This window comes from Strongylocentrotus purpuratus, unplaced genomic scaffold (assembly GCF_000002235.5).
Source record: "Strongylocentrotus purpuratus isolate Spur 01 unplaced genomic scaffold, Spur_5.0 spur5_scaffold_19, whole genome shotgun sequence".
In the NCBI taxonomy this organism is placed as follows: domain Eukaryota; kingdom Metazoa; phylum Echinodermata; class Echinoidea; order Camarodonta; family Strongylocentrotidae; genus Strongylocentrotus; species Strongylocentrotus purpuratus.
The window spans coordinates 17,078,948-17,091,205 of NW_022145604.1; the positions used below are offsets into that span (position 1 = coordinate 17,078,948).

At 41.4% G+C, this 12,258-nt stretch overlaps 1 protein-coding gene across 1 annotated transcript; it reads right to left on the reverse strand.

Moving 5' to 3' along the window:
- Positions 1-287: 287 nt before the first annotated feature.
- On the reverse strand, positions 288-11,026 carry LOC115926075 (sodium- and chloride-dependent GABA transporter 1-like). The gene is made up of 4 exons (XM_030990445.1): positions 10,796-11,026; positions 5,179-5,310; positions 1,948-2,111; positions 288-485 (listed from the first exon to the last, which is right to left on the reverse strand). Exons 1-4 carry the CDS (start codon positions 10,926-10,928, stop codon positions 303-305), a joined length of 612 nt encoding a protein of 203 aa, XP_030846305.1. The 5' UTR covers positions 10,929-11,026; the 3' UTR covers positions 288-302.
- Positions 11,027-12,258: the final 1,232 nt, after the last annotated feature.

Genomic DNA, 12,258 nt, shown 5'->3' on the forward strand with positions numbered 1-12,258 from the left:
TATTTAAAGTTAAGAAAGTTTTTATTCAGAGGACCTAGTCATGAGTTATCCCATTCACCTGTTATTAATGAAAGAACTACAATACTTGGAATCCAGTATGCATACATTACTTGTTGAAATGTCTGGGAAGCGCCGAACAAGCGTTCGGTTTATCAAGAATAACCTCGTCTGAAAAGTATGTATACAATTTGAATATGTTAGTAAACCGGTCTAAGTGGGAAACGTTGATGATATAGTAGTATTGATACTGTGAGTTTTAGAATCATCATCATCTGACATCATCATCATCATTATCATGAAACTTACTGCCAGAACTCCTGGGCCGGGTTGGTGGTTGAAGGGTAATTATAAGCACATTTGTCAGGGTTATCTGAAGACCCTGCTACATCCCTACTGTTCCACGATGGAGCTCGCGGTGCTTCCGTTGGATACGTTTCCCACTTGTTGCCGATGATATAGGTTCCGTTGACGCACACCCATTTAGACTAGAGTCAATGAATTCAACGTGATACAGTATAACAACAACAATGGTTAATACCATATTTATTATCATTTTTATTATCATTATTATCATCATTATCGCGATTGCAACTACCTTCGAAAATCAGCCTAAGGCAATTCCAATGGCCTTAATTTGTACATCACCTTTTGAGATGTGCGAACATTGCAAAGACGTGTGACGTAATAAGGGAGTTTACAGATACAATCTGCGCATGGGCAGATAAAGGTCATTTGTACCAAAATGGTAAAACCCACAGAGATGAATACTGGATATGCGCTCATGAAAGTTATGTGACATTATTCATTCATGCACTAACGGTACATTCTATGATACGCAGGTGGAGGTATTCTTTTCAAGAGGTCAAACAAAAGGTATTCATGAAGCACATCTAGGACTTTGGCAGACATTATTCAAAAGATGCTCAAAGTGGAACTTCTCCATGTGTAAAAGATCTGTGGATCTTTGGGGTCATTTGGACTATGTGCTATCTGTAAACTCCCTTATTCGAACAGGATTTCTGTGGGATATACAATAAGTTGATATTTCGAAATTAGTGGCGATCGTGTTTATCATTACTTGTATCATTAACTCAACTCAAACTTCCCATCTAGAGCTATGCACGAACACAAAGACTTTCGAGAAATCAACCGAAGCCCTTGTCCTCAATAGCCTTGTCCATTACCCACTGAAATGTGCGATAAATGTATGATAAGGGAATCTGAATAGAACTTATATGTGATATAGGGTATTGGAATAGACAATTTTCGTTATGGAATCAAATTTCATGCACAAATCTTTTCTAAGTGCCTTGTTACAATGTATTAGGCGCGTTATAAATGTGATCTATTATTATTAATATTACACATTGTTTCATTCACCCGCTTAACTACGAATAATTGTATTTCAATAGTATTTCAATTGTAAAATGCGAATTACAGACTTATGACTTGTCCTACCTAACAACACATTCGTCCGAATTCACAAAGGAGGTTTGTCGACAAACCTTGGTTTTCGTGCGTCATATGACGCGTTTCGACGCGTTTTTACAAACCAGGTTTGTGAAAAATGCGTCAAAACGCGTCATATGACGTACATAAACCTTTTGTTTGTCGACAAACCTCCTTTGTGAATTCGGGCCATTATGTTAGCAAGTTGCATTCTGTCTATTGAAATACAATTCGAAGCCTGTGAATAGAATAATTTGTAAGGAGGCTCTTAAGAAAGATTTCTGCATTAAATGTTATTACATTTTTGTTTGTTCCCTAGATACAGATATACCAGATACTTGTCGTTGTCGTATAAGTTTGCCATATTTGGTTTACCAGGGGGGGGGGGGTGGGGTGACTTGTGTGCCCGACTCCCCCCCCCCCCGATCCACCACTGAGGAAGCTTTAAATAATGGGATGGAGTGGGGGAGGGGAGGGATGTACAGAGTCTAGACTTACGGAGCTTTCAAGGCATGAAGCTGTGTTCCATACATTATTGCATCTCGTCCAGGGGAACTCACCGCCAAGGCACGAACTGTAGAGGTAGTATAGAGTCCAAGCCAGGATGACGTTATGGTAGATGGTACGCCACCAAGCGACGACAGTGGTGGCGACACCAATACCTACGATGATTAAATTAAAGGCGTGTTCAGGAGTGGGCGTGGTAAACCGCCACAAAAAGAGCCACCCGAGTTTTTGTACATGTAAAATGAATAGCAACTATGAGCAACAAAGGACTTCTGCGTATTCACTGAGATCCGTGTGTTGTACACGTAACGTCATCACTAAAAAAAAAATAAAGCCGTGATTATGCCGCGTCATTTCTGTACGAGCCTTGGAGTATTACAACAACAAAAAAAAAAGCGTTCAACATATATTTTATAAAAACTTACCGGCTCCAGCTAGGCTATCGATTTTGCTGTATGCTCACAGAATTTATGAAACACTTCCTACCAGCCAGGTATCCATGTAGTAATACAAGGTTCAAGGTTTCAAGTTTTTTAAATATTTTGTCCACATAATATAATCAAATGAATATGCAATATATACAAGCGTTCAATAACACAATATTAAACAAATGATACGACAAATAATTAAACAATTATTCAAATGAATCATTTAAGATTGGGAAGGTGGTGTAAACATAGTGGAGGTTCTATTAAAAAAGCATGGCTTGTATTTTATAGACCCCTTGAGAATAAAAAAGTTACAAGTGCTCTGTAATAAAATATATATTTAAAAATACCTTGGTTGATTCGAATGTGGGAAATGTCAAACTGATGACTTGCCAAAGGACAGTGGTACAGGTACGGGGCTCGAACCCACGGCCTTCGCATCTTAACCCTAATAAGGCCGGGGGGGGGGGGGATTTTGCCCCCCCCCTCCACGATTTTTCCGATTGCTCGAGAACGCATATGGATGGCGCCCCGCCGCTCGCTGACTTTTTTCTTTCGAGTCTTGCGCATCTTACAAAAAAAAATGAAAATCGGACCTACAATTACAAGGTCAGGTGACCTTTTGTCTTCGCGTGTCAGCCCGAAAAGCGCTCATTTTTGTGATTTGTGTACAAAACATATGGAAATGTCATTCTTCCTAAAATAGATTAAACATTGGTTATTGAGTCTTGTTTAAAGTTTAGGTGGTTGTTTTGGGATTAAAAATAGTTGAATTATAGTAAGAAATGAAATAAAACAACAAAAACAATAAAATACATAAGTTAACAAAACAATGAAATACATAAGAAATTGTAAAAACAAGAAATAACATAAGGAATAAGCTGGCTCTTTCAACTTTTTTTGTCGTATTTTTATTCCAAATGGTCTGATAAATATATGTAGTGAAAAAAATGCTTAAATATGAATAATATATGATTTATGGGTAAAAATGTGATTTTATGACTTTATTTGCATAAATTACCATAAATATGCAAATATGTGAATTTTTCTAAAAATTGAAATCATCATATTATTCTATACACTTCACTTGACATGCGTGCAAATTTTCGCGGAGATCGGCCGCTTTGCGGCCGAGATTCTAAGGGAGGGGGGGGGGGCATAATGGCCCCCGGCCCTACTAAAAACTCAAATAGCCCGGCCTTATTAGGGTTAAGTCAAGTGTGTAAAAGAGTGAAAGAGGCAAGTAATGCTTATGCGCTAAACACTGAAAAAACAATGTCTGGAAGCTTTAGACCGCTCTTTGCTCACATATTCAAATCGATTTTTGTTTTCTTTCCTAGGGACCTAGTGACGAGTGTTTTCATTAATCCGTTTTCAATGAATGAACTACAATACGCGGAATCCAGCCTGCGTACATCATTTGTTGCTATGTCAAGCAACCCTTGTACAAACGTTAGTGTTTTCAAGAACAACCTTTGTTTAAAGAGTATCCCAATAATGTGAATATGTTGGTAAACTGATCTATCGCAAAAGGTTGATTTTGTAGTTCATACAAAATAATGAATAATCCGAGGTAAGGAATAATAATAATATTAATACTTATAAAGCGCATTATAAAACAAAAGTTTCTCTACGCGCTGTACAAGCATCAATTACGAGAAATGTAATCATTCAAAAGGAATAAAGAAAGAGAAATATACAAATCTGATAACTACTAAAATGACTAACTCGTAATGGTTAGGAGCCAGAGCAAAATAACACTGAGTTCCTATAGGAAATATATTTATTCAGATGGTCATATCTCAGCCAATACCTAACATATACAATTGGTTTTCGACATTTGGAAATTATTTTTGATGCCCTTTCGGAAAATGAAGAAAAAAATTGAGAAATTCTAAAAATAGATTTTTGATGACGTCACGCTTCACCACTCTATTTCTTAGGGGATAGGCCTAATTGGTTTCTTCGTAAAAGAGATTAGTCTGGATACAATCTGGTGTTAAATTATGGAAAATCTTATTGAGCATTATTTACATGTGCTTTTATTCTTTCTTATGAATGGAGGGGTGGCCCCTTACCACCCTTTCATGCTTAGTCGCTATAACTTTCCTCGTTTGCCGAACATGACAAGAATACGATCGCCTCCCTGCCCCTCCCACCCCTTGAACCCCAAGATGGGAGTCGAAGCTGAGTGAATGCTGGTTTATTATGTCTTTCCATGGTCGGAAATACCGGGGATGGTTGACACTTTCCCTCCGATTTGGACAGGGGGAGATTACTATCAAAATTCCCTCACGATTTTGTTCTTTATTCACGCACCCCCACCCCTCCATAAACAAACAGAAAGACTACTCTAAACCAACCGTGACTTAAGAGCAAACATTCACCATCAAACATGTGATTACGTTTTCTTTTGTCTTTTTGCTTCTTAGAGGGTTATCGAAAATGAAGGCACCCCCAAAATATTGTGTTGTATATTTATTTTCTTGTCAAGACAAATGCATCCCAAGATATAAACTTTCATCTACGCCCACGCCTACGCATTTAAAGTTTCGTAACCACAATTGCTTCGACACGGTGCCTAACAACGGTTAAAATAACTTTGAAGATTAAAACTACGGACTTTTGTGGGAACCTATAACGTACTGTACGTACTGTATTTTTACGTATCTGGGAATCACGTTTTAGCCATTTCCGTCTTTTCGTTGTCTCCCATTACTAAATTCTTGTTTTATACAATGTATATATGTTTTGTATGTCTTTTCAGAAATATTAATTAATTAGTTATGTTTACCTTGAAAAAGTGGGCATATCTTCCATGCTCTGATGGGACCCGAGGAGGTGTATTGACCGAGTGCCGTCTCCAGGAACATGAGAGGAATCGCAAGAAACATGGAACATAGTAAATATGGGATGAGGAAGATAACTGTTGAGAGAGAGAGAACATAATCAAAAGTGTTACCAAACCATACGGCTTTTACTACTACTGCTGTCCTACTACTACTATTACTAGTTGGTAGAGCAGTGGTCTCCACTATTAATACTACTTCTAACAATAATAATAGTGAATACAATGATTATGATGACAATGATATTTATAACAATAGTGACGATAACATATACTCATATAAGCCTAATCAGTATTATTACTGTTTGTCGAATGCCAATTTTGTCTACTATCCACTTGGTCTAATAATCATTTAATTATACTAGGTTAATAATCATCATCAAATAATTATTAGACGTTATTCAGTTAATAAATTCCTTGAAAAACTATCGTTTAGGCTGAAGCGAATTTACCGTGATTAAATAAATAAATGTAATGACAACAATAAATGAAATCAATCCACCATCTTGAAGGGGCACTGGTGCACTCCAGTCAAACCGCAGCGCCTGGGTTAATGAGCTATTTTTTGCAAATTTTGTAGATTCACGTACGGCCGTACGATCCCAAATCGCGAGATTTTGTGCGAGATGTCACGAGATTTGGAAAGAGCCAACAAAACCCCTCCCTCTGCAAAAAATTATTCAGGTATCATCGAAAAATGATGTGGTAACTGAATTTACGATTCTTGCTCTCTCTTTTGGTATATTATTTGTAATATTTCCGAACTTGGAAAACAATGCAAATTGAGCCCAAATATTCGGCTAATTTTGTTCTTTTTGCAATCACATTTTGACATAGCGTTGTGTTTTTGCTAGCTCCTGACAGGTAACGAAGTTATTTTTTGTCGAAACATTTTTCCTGAATAGAAGAATAGTTTATCTCAAAATCCTCTGACAAAAACGAGCGGGATGGATAAGAATATAGGTTGGCGGTTTTCGAGCGACGACTATCGTTGACCTCTTGAAATAATATATTTTAGGTATTACTGGAAAGCAAAAGAGTTGAGGTGGTCTTCCCCCTCCCCCCCCAAAAAAAAAACGCCGGCCCAAAAAAAAGGGGGGAGAGAGAGATGAGAAAAAAGTAAGAGGACGTAGGAAGAAAAAGGAGCAGACAAAGGAAGGTGACAAATTAGACTGCGTTAACAAATAAAAAGATTACAAAGGAAACATCAGATATGTATCATAATTATATTCTTCTTAATGTAATTGTGAAATGAGCTTTGAATTCTATAGCCATAAGCCCAGTCCAGCGCAGTTCGCCTTTTGTATTGCTCGACATAACGTACCTACACAATGACTCAACGGTGCTCGACGGATATTTTATGTACAGCGGGCCGGGTTCTTTACCTTTTTATTGTATATTCGTTGAGGAGAGTGTAGGAATTGCTAGCCAGTATGTATATACAACCCCGCTCTCATATTCTCGAACAAGAAATAAACAAGAAATAAGTCACACTAATGTGGCAAATAATGGCGAACATATTTCCCGCAAGCAATTAAGGAAATCTTATGATGAAATACTTATTGCTTGGTGATTGGTCAATATATTTATCACATGCATGATGCTCAATTCTAAAAGAAAACAAATCGAAATCTTGTATAGACCTAAAACAATGAAGCAAATATTATTTTTGAAATTTCAGACAAGGGTTATAAAGGTCGAGAACGAATCACCTTCTTTCTCTATAGTTTAATGAAACGTCAAAGCTTCCGCGCTTCGCAAGAGAGGTGTGGGGGCGGGTGGGAGGGACTCCCCTACCTCGCACCCACCCTCCTTCGGAACGCGCTTTTGTAAGTGCTTCGCCCCCTTAAATAAAATCCTAGCTACGCGGTTGCATACCACTGAGGTCTGACTGACCCCACCCCCACATAGAGCCAGGCGCGGATCCAGGATTTCTTAGGGGGGGGGGGGCCCAAATTTGAAATCAGGCGAGCCAAATATTGGTACGTTATGGTGACCAGCAGTGACGTAATCGGGAGGGGGGTGGGTGCAGGGAGGGGCGAGTTTCCCCCTCCCTCCTCCGCGAAGCGCGGAAGCTTTGACATTTCAATAAATTATTAGAGAAAGAAGACGATTCGTTGTACCGTTCCCAAATATAATCCTCGCCTGAATTATGTTTCCTCACCTCCCGCGCGAAGCGCGGAGGCTTGTACGTTTCATTTAGAGAAAGAAAACGATTCGTTGTGTCGTTATCGACTCTTAATCTTCGTCTAAATTCAGTTCCCCCCCCCTCCCGCGCAAAGCGCGGAAGCTTTTACGTTTCATTAAATCATTGGCGAAAGAAGACAATTCGTTGTAGGCCTACCGTTATTACTTTTAATCCTCGTCTAATTTCATTTTCCCCCTCCCGCGCGATGCGCGGAAGCTTTTACGTTTCATTAAATCATTAGAGAAAGCAGACGATTCGTACCGTTCTCGACTCTTAATCTTTGTCTGAATTTCAAAAATGTTCTTCGTCTACTCCCTTTTCTTCCTACGTCCTTTTCCTTTTCACTCCTCTCTTTTTTGGCCGGCGTTTTGGGGCCCCCCTCTGTGAAAATAATGCATTTAAACGCAACGAATTTTCTTTTGGACCAATAACATTGAATTTAAGAGTTCAATATTGTACCCCCAACAAATCTGAAACAAATATAGATATGTGACTCAAAGTGATATACCGGTTTTTACCGATATACCTGATAATAATATAATATGTAAAACATGGGAAAAAAACTTTATTTATTGTTAGGGTTAGGGTTAGAGTTAGGTTAATACGGACCTTGGTTTCCTAGGGTAACGCAGGGGCCCGGTGTCCTAGGGTAACGCGGGGCCCGGTGTCCTAGGGTTAGGGTTAGAGTTAGGGTAACGCAGACCCTAGTGCTAGGAACCAATAATTGCTTGACTTTGTAAAAGGCATCAAATTAAAACAGCAAATTTAGGGGCGAAATTACCAAAAAAGCTGGGGCGAGCTGACCAAGAATCCCAAAATCGCCAACCAAAAAAAATCGGGGGGGGGGGGGGGGGAGGGGGGACATGACCAATTGAGGGCGACTTTGTAAAGGGGCGGACCGACATTGGGCGACCTGAAATGGAACCGCCTGTATAGCCTACCAGGCTCACCTAAAATTCTTGCGTTCGCATTGTTTCCTTCTTCCTCTCCCAACCTCCCTTTCTACGCCTTTGATTTCATACACTCATTATGCTACCAGCAAAAGTTTAAGGAATAAAGCGACTATCAAGTTCAAGTAAAAAGATTGAAGATTTGCGTCGCGTGATTCTTTTCATTTGTTTTGATTGGCGTGTTGAGGTCAAGAGATATCTCGACCCTTTATGGTGGCTCCAATTCGAGCTCAAGGCTATGAGTGTGTAATCGTAGACACCTCTTAGTATAGAAAGCTCGAAACAATATATACAATCTACTTGTTAACATGTAGTTCAAGTGAACAAGTGAATCAGGTGCGGATCCAGGATTTCTTAGGGGGGGGGGGCCCAAATTTGAAATCATGCGAGCCAAATATTGGTACGTTATGGTGACCAGCAGTGACGTAATTGGGGGGGGGGGTGGGTGCAGGGAGGAGCGAGTTTCCCCCTCCCTCCTCCGGGAAGCGCGGAAGCTTTGACATTTCAATAAATTATTAGAGAAAGAAGACGATTCGTTGTACCGTTCCCAAATATAATCCTCGTCTGAATTATGTTTCCTCACCTCCCGCGCGAAGCGCGGAAGCTTTTACGTTTCATTAAATCATTAGAGAAAGCAGACGATTCGTACCGTTCTCGACTCTTAATCTTTGTCTGAATTTCAAAAATGTTCTTTGTCTACTCCCTTTTCTTCCTACGTCCTTTTCCTTTTCACTCCTCTCTTTTTTGGCCGGCGTTTTTGGGGGGACCACCCGACCGCCCCCCCCCCCTCCCCCTGGCTACGCGCCTGCGGTCAGATGAACATAATTATGTTGATACCTTGTCTGCCCCCGGAACTCAGGGGTTTAAGGCAATAATTTACGGTCAGATTAGCATTCAGGGGTCCGCCTTTGGGCCCTAGGCCGGTCCAGGGAGCAGAGCCCCGGAAGTTCAGGGGTTTTAGGAATTTTATTAAGGTCAGATGAGCATTGTTTTGATACCTAATTGTGACACTGGCAGGTCACTAATTGGCGTGGGGTTCAGGTGGCGGAGCCCCCGGAATCTTAAGAGTTTTAGGCACTCAATTACGGTCAGATGAGTATCAAGAGGCCCGCCCGTTAGGGCTCTTGGTTGGGGTCAGGGGGCAGAGCCCCGGAAGCTCAGGGGTTTTAGGCGTTTAATTACTGTCAGATGAGCATCTAAGGGCCCACCTTAGGGCCCTAGGTGGAACCCAGGGGGCAGAGCCCTCGTGGTTTTAGGCATTTAATTTAATCATGGTCAGATGAGCATATTTTGATACCTCATTATAATGTGACACTGGCATTTAACTATTTTTTCTTTCTTGCTCTCTTTCTTTCTATTTCTCTTTAATATACTTTTTCAAAAAAAGGTGGGGGGGGGGGGCTCGAGGATCCCGATCCCCGTCGTTCCGCGGGCCCTGACATGTAGGCATCTAAAGAAGCATTTTCTTGCCTGGCTATACATTTAGGAATTTGTCATTTTCCAACAAACGCATAAAAAGTACAATTTACTTAAAAGTGAGGAAAAATTGGGGAAAATTATGTCATTTCTGCATTTTTTTGTAAACCACCGTTATGGAATTAGAAAAAAAAACACGTTTGAATTTGATTTCCCCAAAGCCCCCCCCCCCTCCCCTATCAGTACGTCAGTGCCCCCCCCCCCGATTTACACCTTGTTGACGAGAAAATTACGACTGATATCCCTTACCTTTCTTCATTCTCTGTTTGTTCTTTCCCTTTCTCTCCTCTTTCCCTTTCCCTTCCCTTCCTTCTCTCTCACTTAGGTTTGCTGGGGGGGGGGGGGGGGGGGGGGGGGAAAGGTCATTTTGGCCCCCACTCCGCTCCACACATTGTTGACTGATCTCCCCTTCTTTTCTTCTTCCTCTTTTTTGTTCCCTTTTAGCTCTCCTCTTTTCCTTTTCCTTCCTTCTCTCTTTGTTTAGCGGGGACGGGGGGGGGGGGGGGGGGAGGCAAGGGCCTTTTGCCTCCCCTCGATCCACAACTTGTTGGCGGGAAAATTGCAACTGATATCCCCCTTCTTTTCTTTTCTTCTTCCTCTTTTTTCCTTCCCTTTATCTCCTATTTTCCTTTTTTCTTTCCCTTTCCTTCCTTCTCTTTTATTTTTTGATTGGAGGGGGAAGGTTGGTCCTTTTGCCCCCCCCCCGATCTCCTTCTTCCCTCTCTTCTTTTCTTCTTCCTCTTTTTTCCCCTTCTCTCCTCTTTCCCTTTCCCTTCTTTTCCTTTTCTCTCTCTCTCCTTTTTTTTTTTTTTTTTGCGGGGGGGGGGGGGGGCCAAGGCCCGCTCGGCCCCCCCCCTGGATCCGCGCCTGCATAGAGCAACAATCCTGATGTACGTGCTAGTTCAACACAGCAAGGAAATATAATCTAAATAAAATGTCATCTACTTACACCCGCCATTGGCGTAGCAGAGGTAAGGGAAGCGCCATAAGTTCTGAAAACAGGCTACGAAGCCGATGTTCGTCCCAATAGATTCAAATCGCCAACTCCACCGTTCCCGATCCATCGCTGCCTGGTCCGACATATTCTATAGTTCAGTATGATATAGGTCTAGCTGGTATACAGGTCTATCCTATAGTCAAGATATATTTCGAGCTATCATGCATGAACGCCGAATGTATGTCATAGTGTCTTATCATGTATATCCTCTTCTGCGCTGAATAACCAGGAAGTACGTGCAACTGTAACTGATTTTTCTCAGGGGGGGGGGGGGGGGGGCTTAAACAAATGTACGGTAGGTGTGACTCAGCATGACGTTCTCTTTCAAGTTCAGTGTGTAAACTTTATAGTAATGTATGCGGCAGGGGCGTACGCAGGATTTTTTCAAGGGGGGGGGGGGTTTAAAATCTGGCCCAAAATATTTGCTCCCGAAAATTTGAAAAGTCGCTCAGGTGGGGGGGGGGGGGGGGAGGGGGGGGGAGGGGGGGGGGGAGTAAGCGGATACTTTTTTTTTTTTTTTTGGTCTCGAAATTTGAAAATTTGACTTCTTTTTTCGTTGGGGGGGGGGGGGGGGTATAAGCGGACACTTTTTTTTTTTGGTCTCGAAATTTGAAAATTTGACATCTTTTTTCGTTGGGGGGGGGGGGGGGGGGTAAGGTCACTTTAAGTTTTTTTTAGGGGGGTTTACACACATAAAAATACCAAAGCGGGGGGTTTGAACCCCCAAACCCCCCCCCCCCCATGCGTACGCCCCTGGTATGCGGTGTTGCGGTGCGATGCAGCCTTGGTGAACCGCATACATATCCTGAATGCATGTACTTTCTATATTAGACCAATGTACATGATTTTACTGCATTTATTGCAAATATGTGAATTGCGCAGCGCTGATGTTAATCCACCTCACATAATGTAGCGTACTTGGCTCAAAATCCTAGTTTCTGTAAATCATAGGCTTACACGCGTAAGAGTGTCGTGGTCGAGCGGTTTAAGGCGCTTGACTGCAGATGCGAAGGTCGAGGGTTCGAATCCCGACACGGCACTAATATCCTTTGGCAAGATATTAACCTGCACTTGCTACTCTCTACCCAGGTGTTAAATGGGTACCAGGTAGGATGCGACCGTCATTGTTGGTCAAACAGTTTTGAGCGTAACGTTACGCCTGGCTGGCTCCCCAGGGAGTGGAGATTGTGCACACACTGTGTGCGGGAAAGTATTGAATCCAATGACCGGGATAATAATATATGTAATATCTATAGAGCGCTGTAAATCATAGATGTTATAAGCACTATATAAAGCGGAGTTATTATTATTATACATGTACGTAATTATACCTCTTGGGGCTGTTTTATTTTAAATATATAAATCGTCAAAAGGATTGAAAAATCATGTTCAGTATAGTAGTCGAGTCCAAAGTC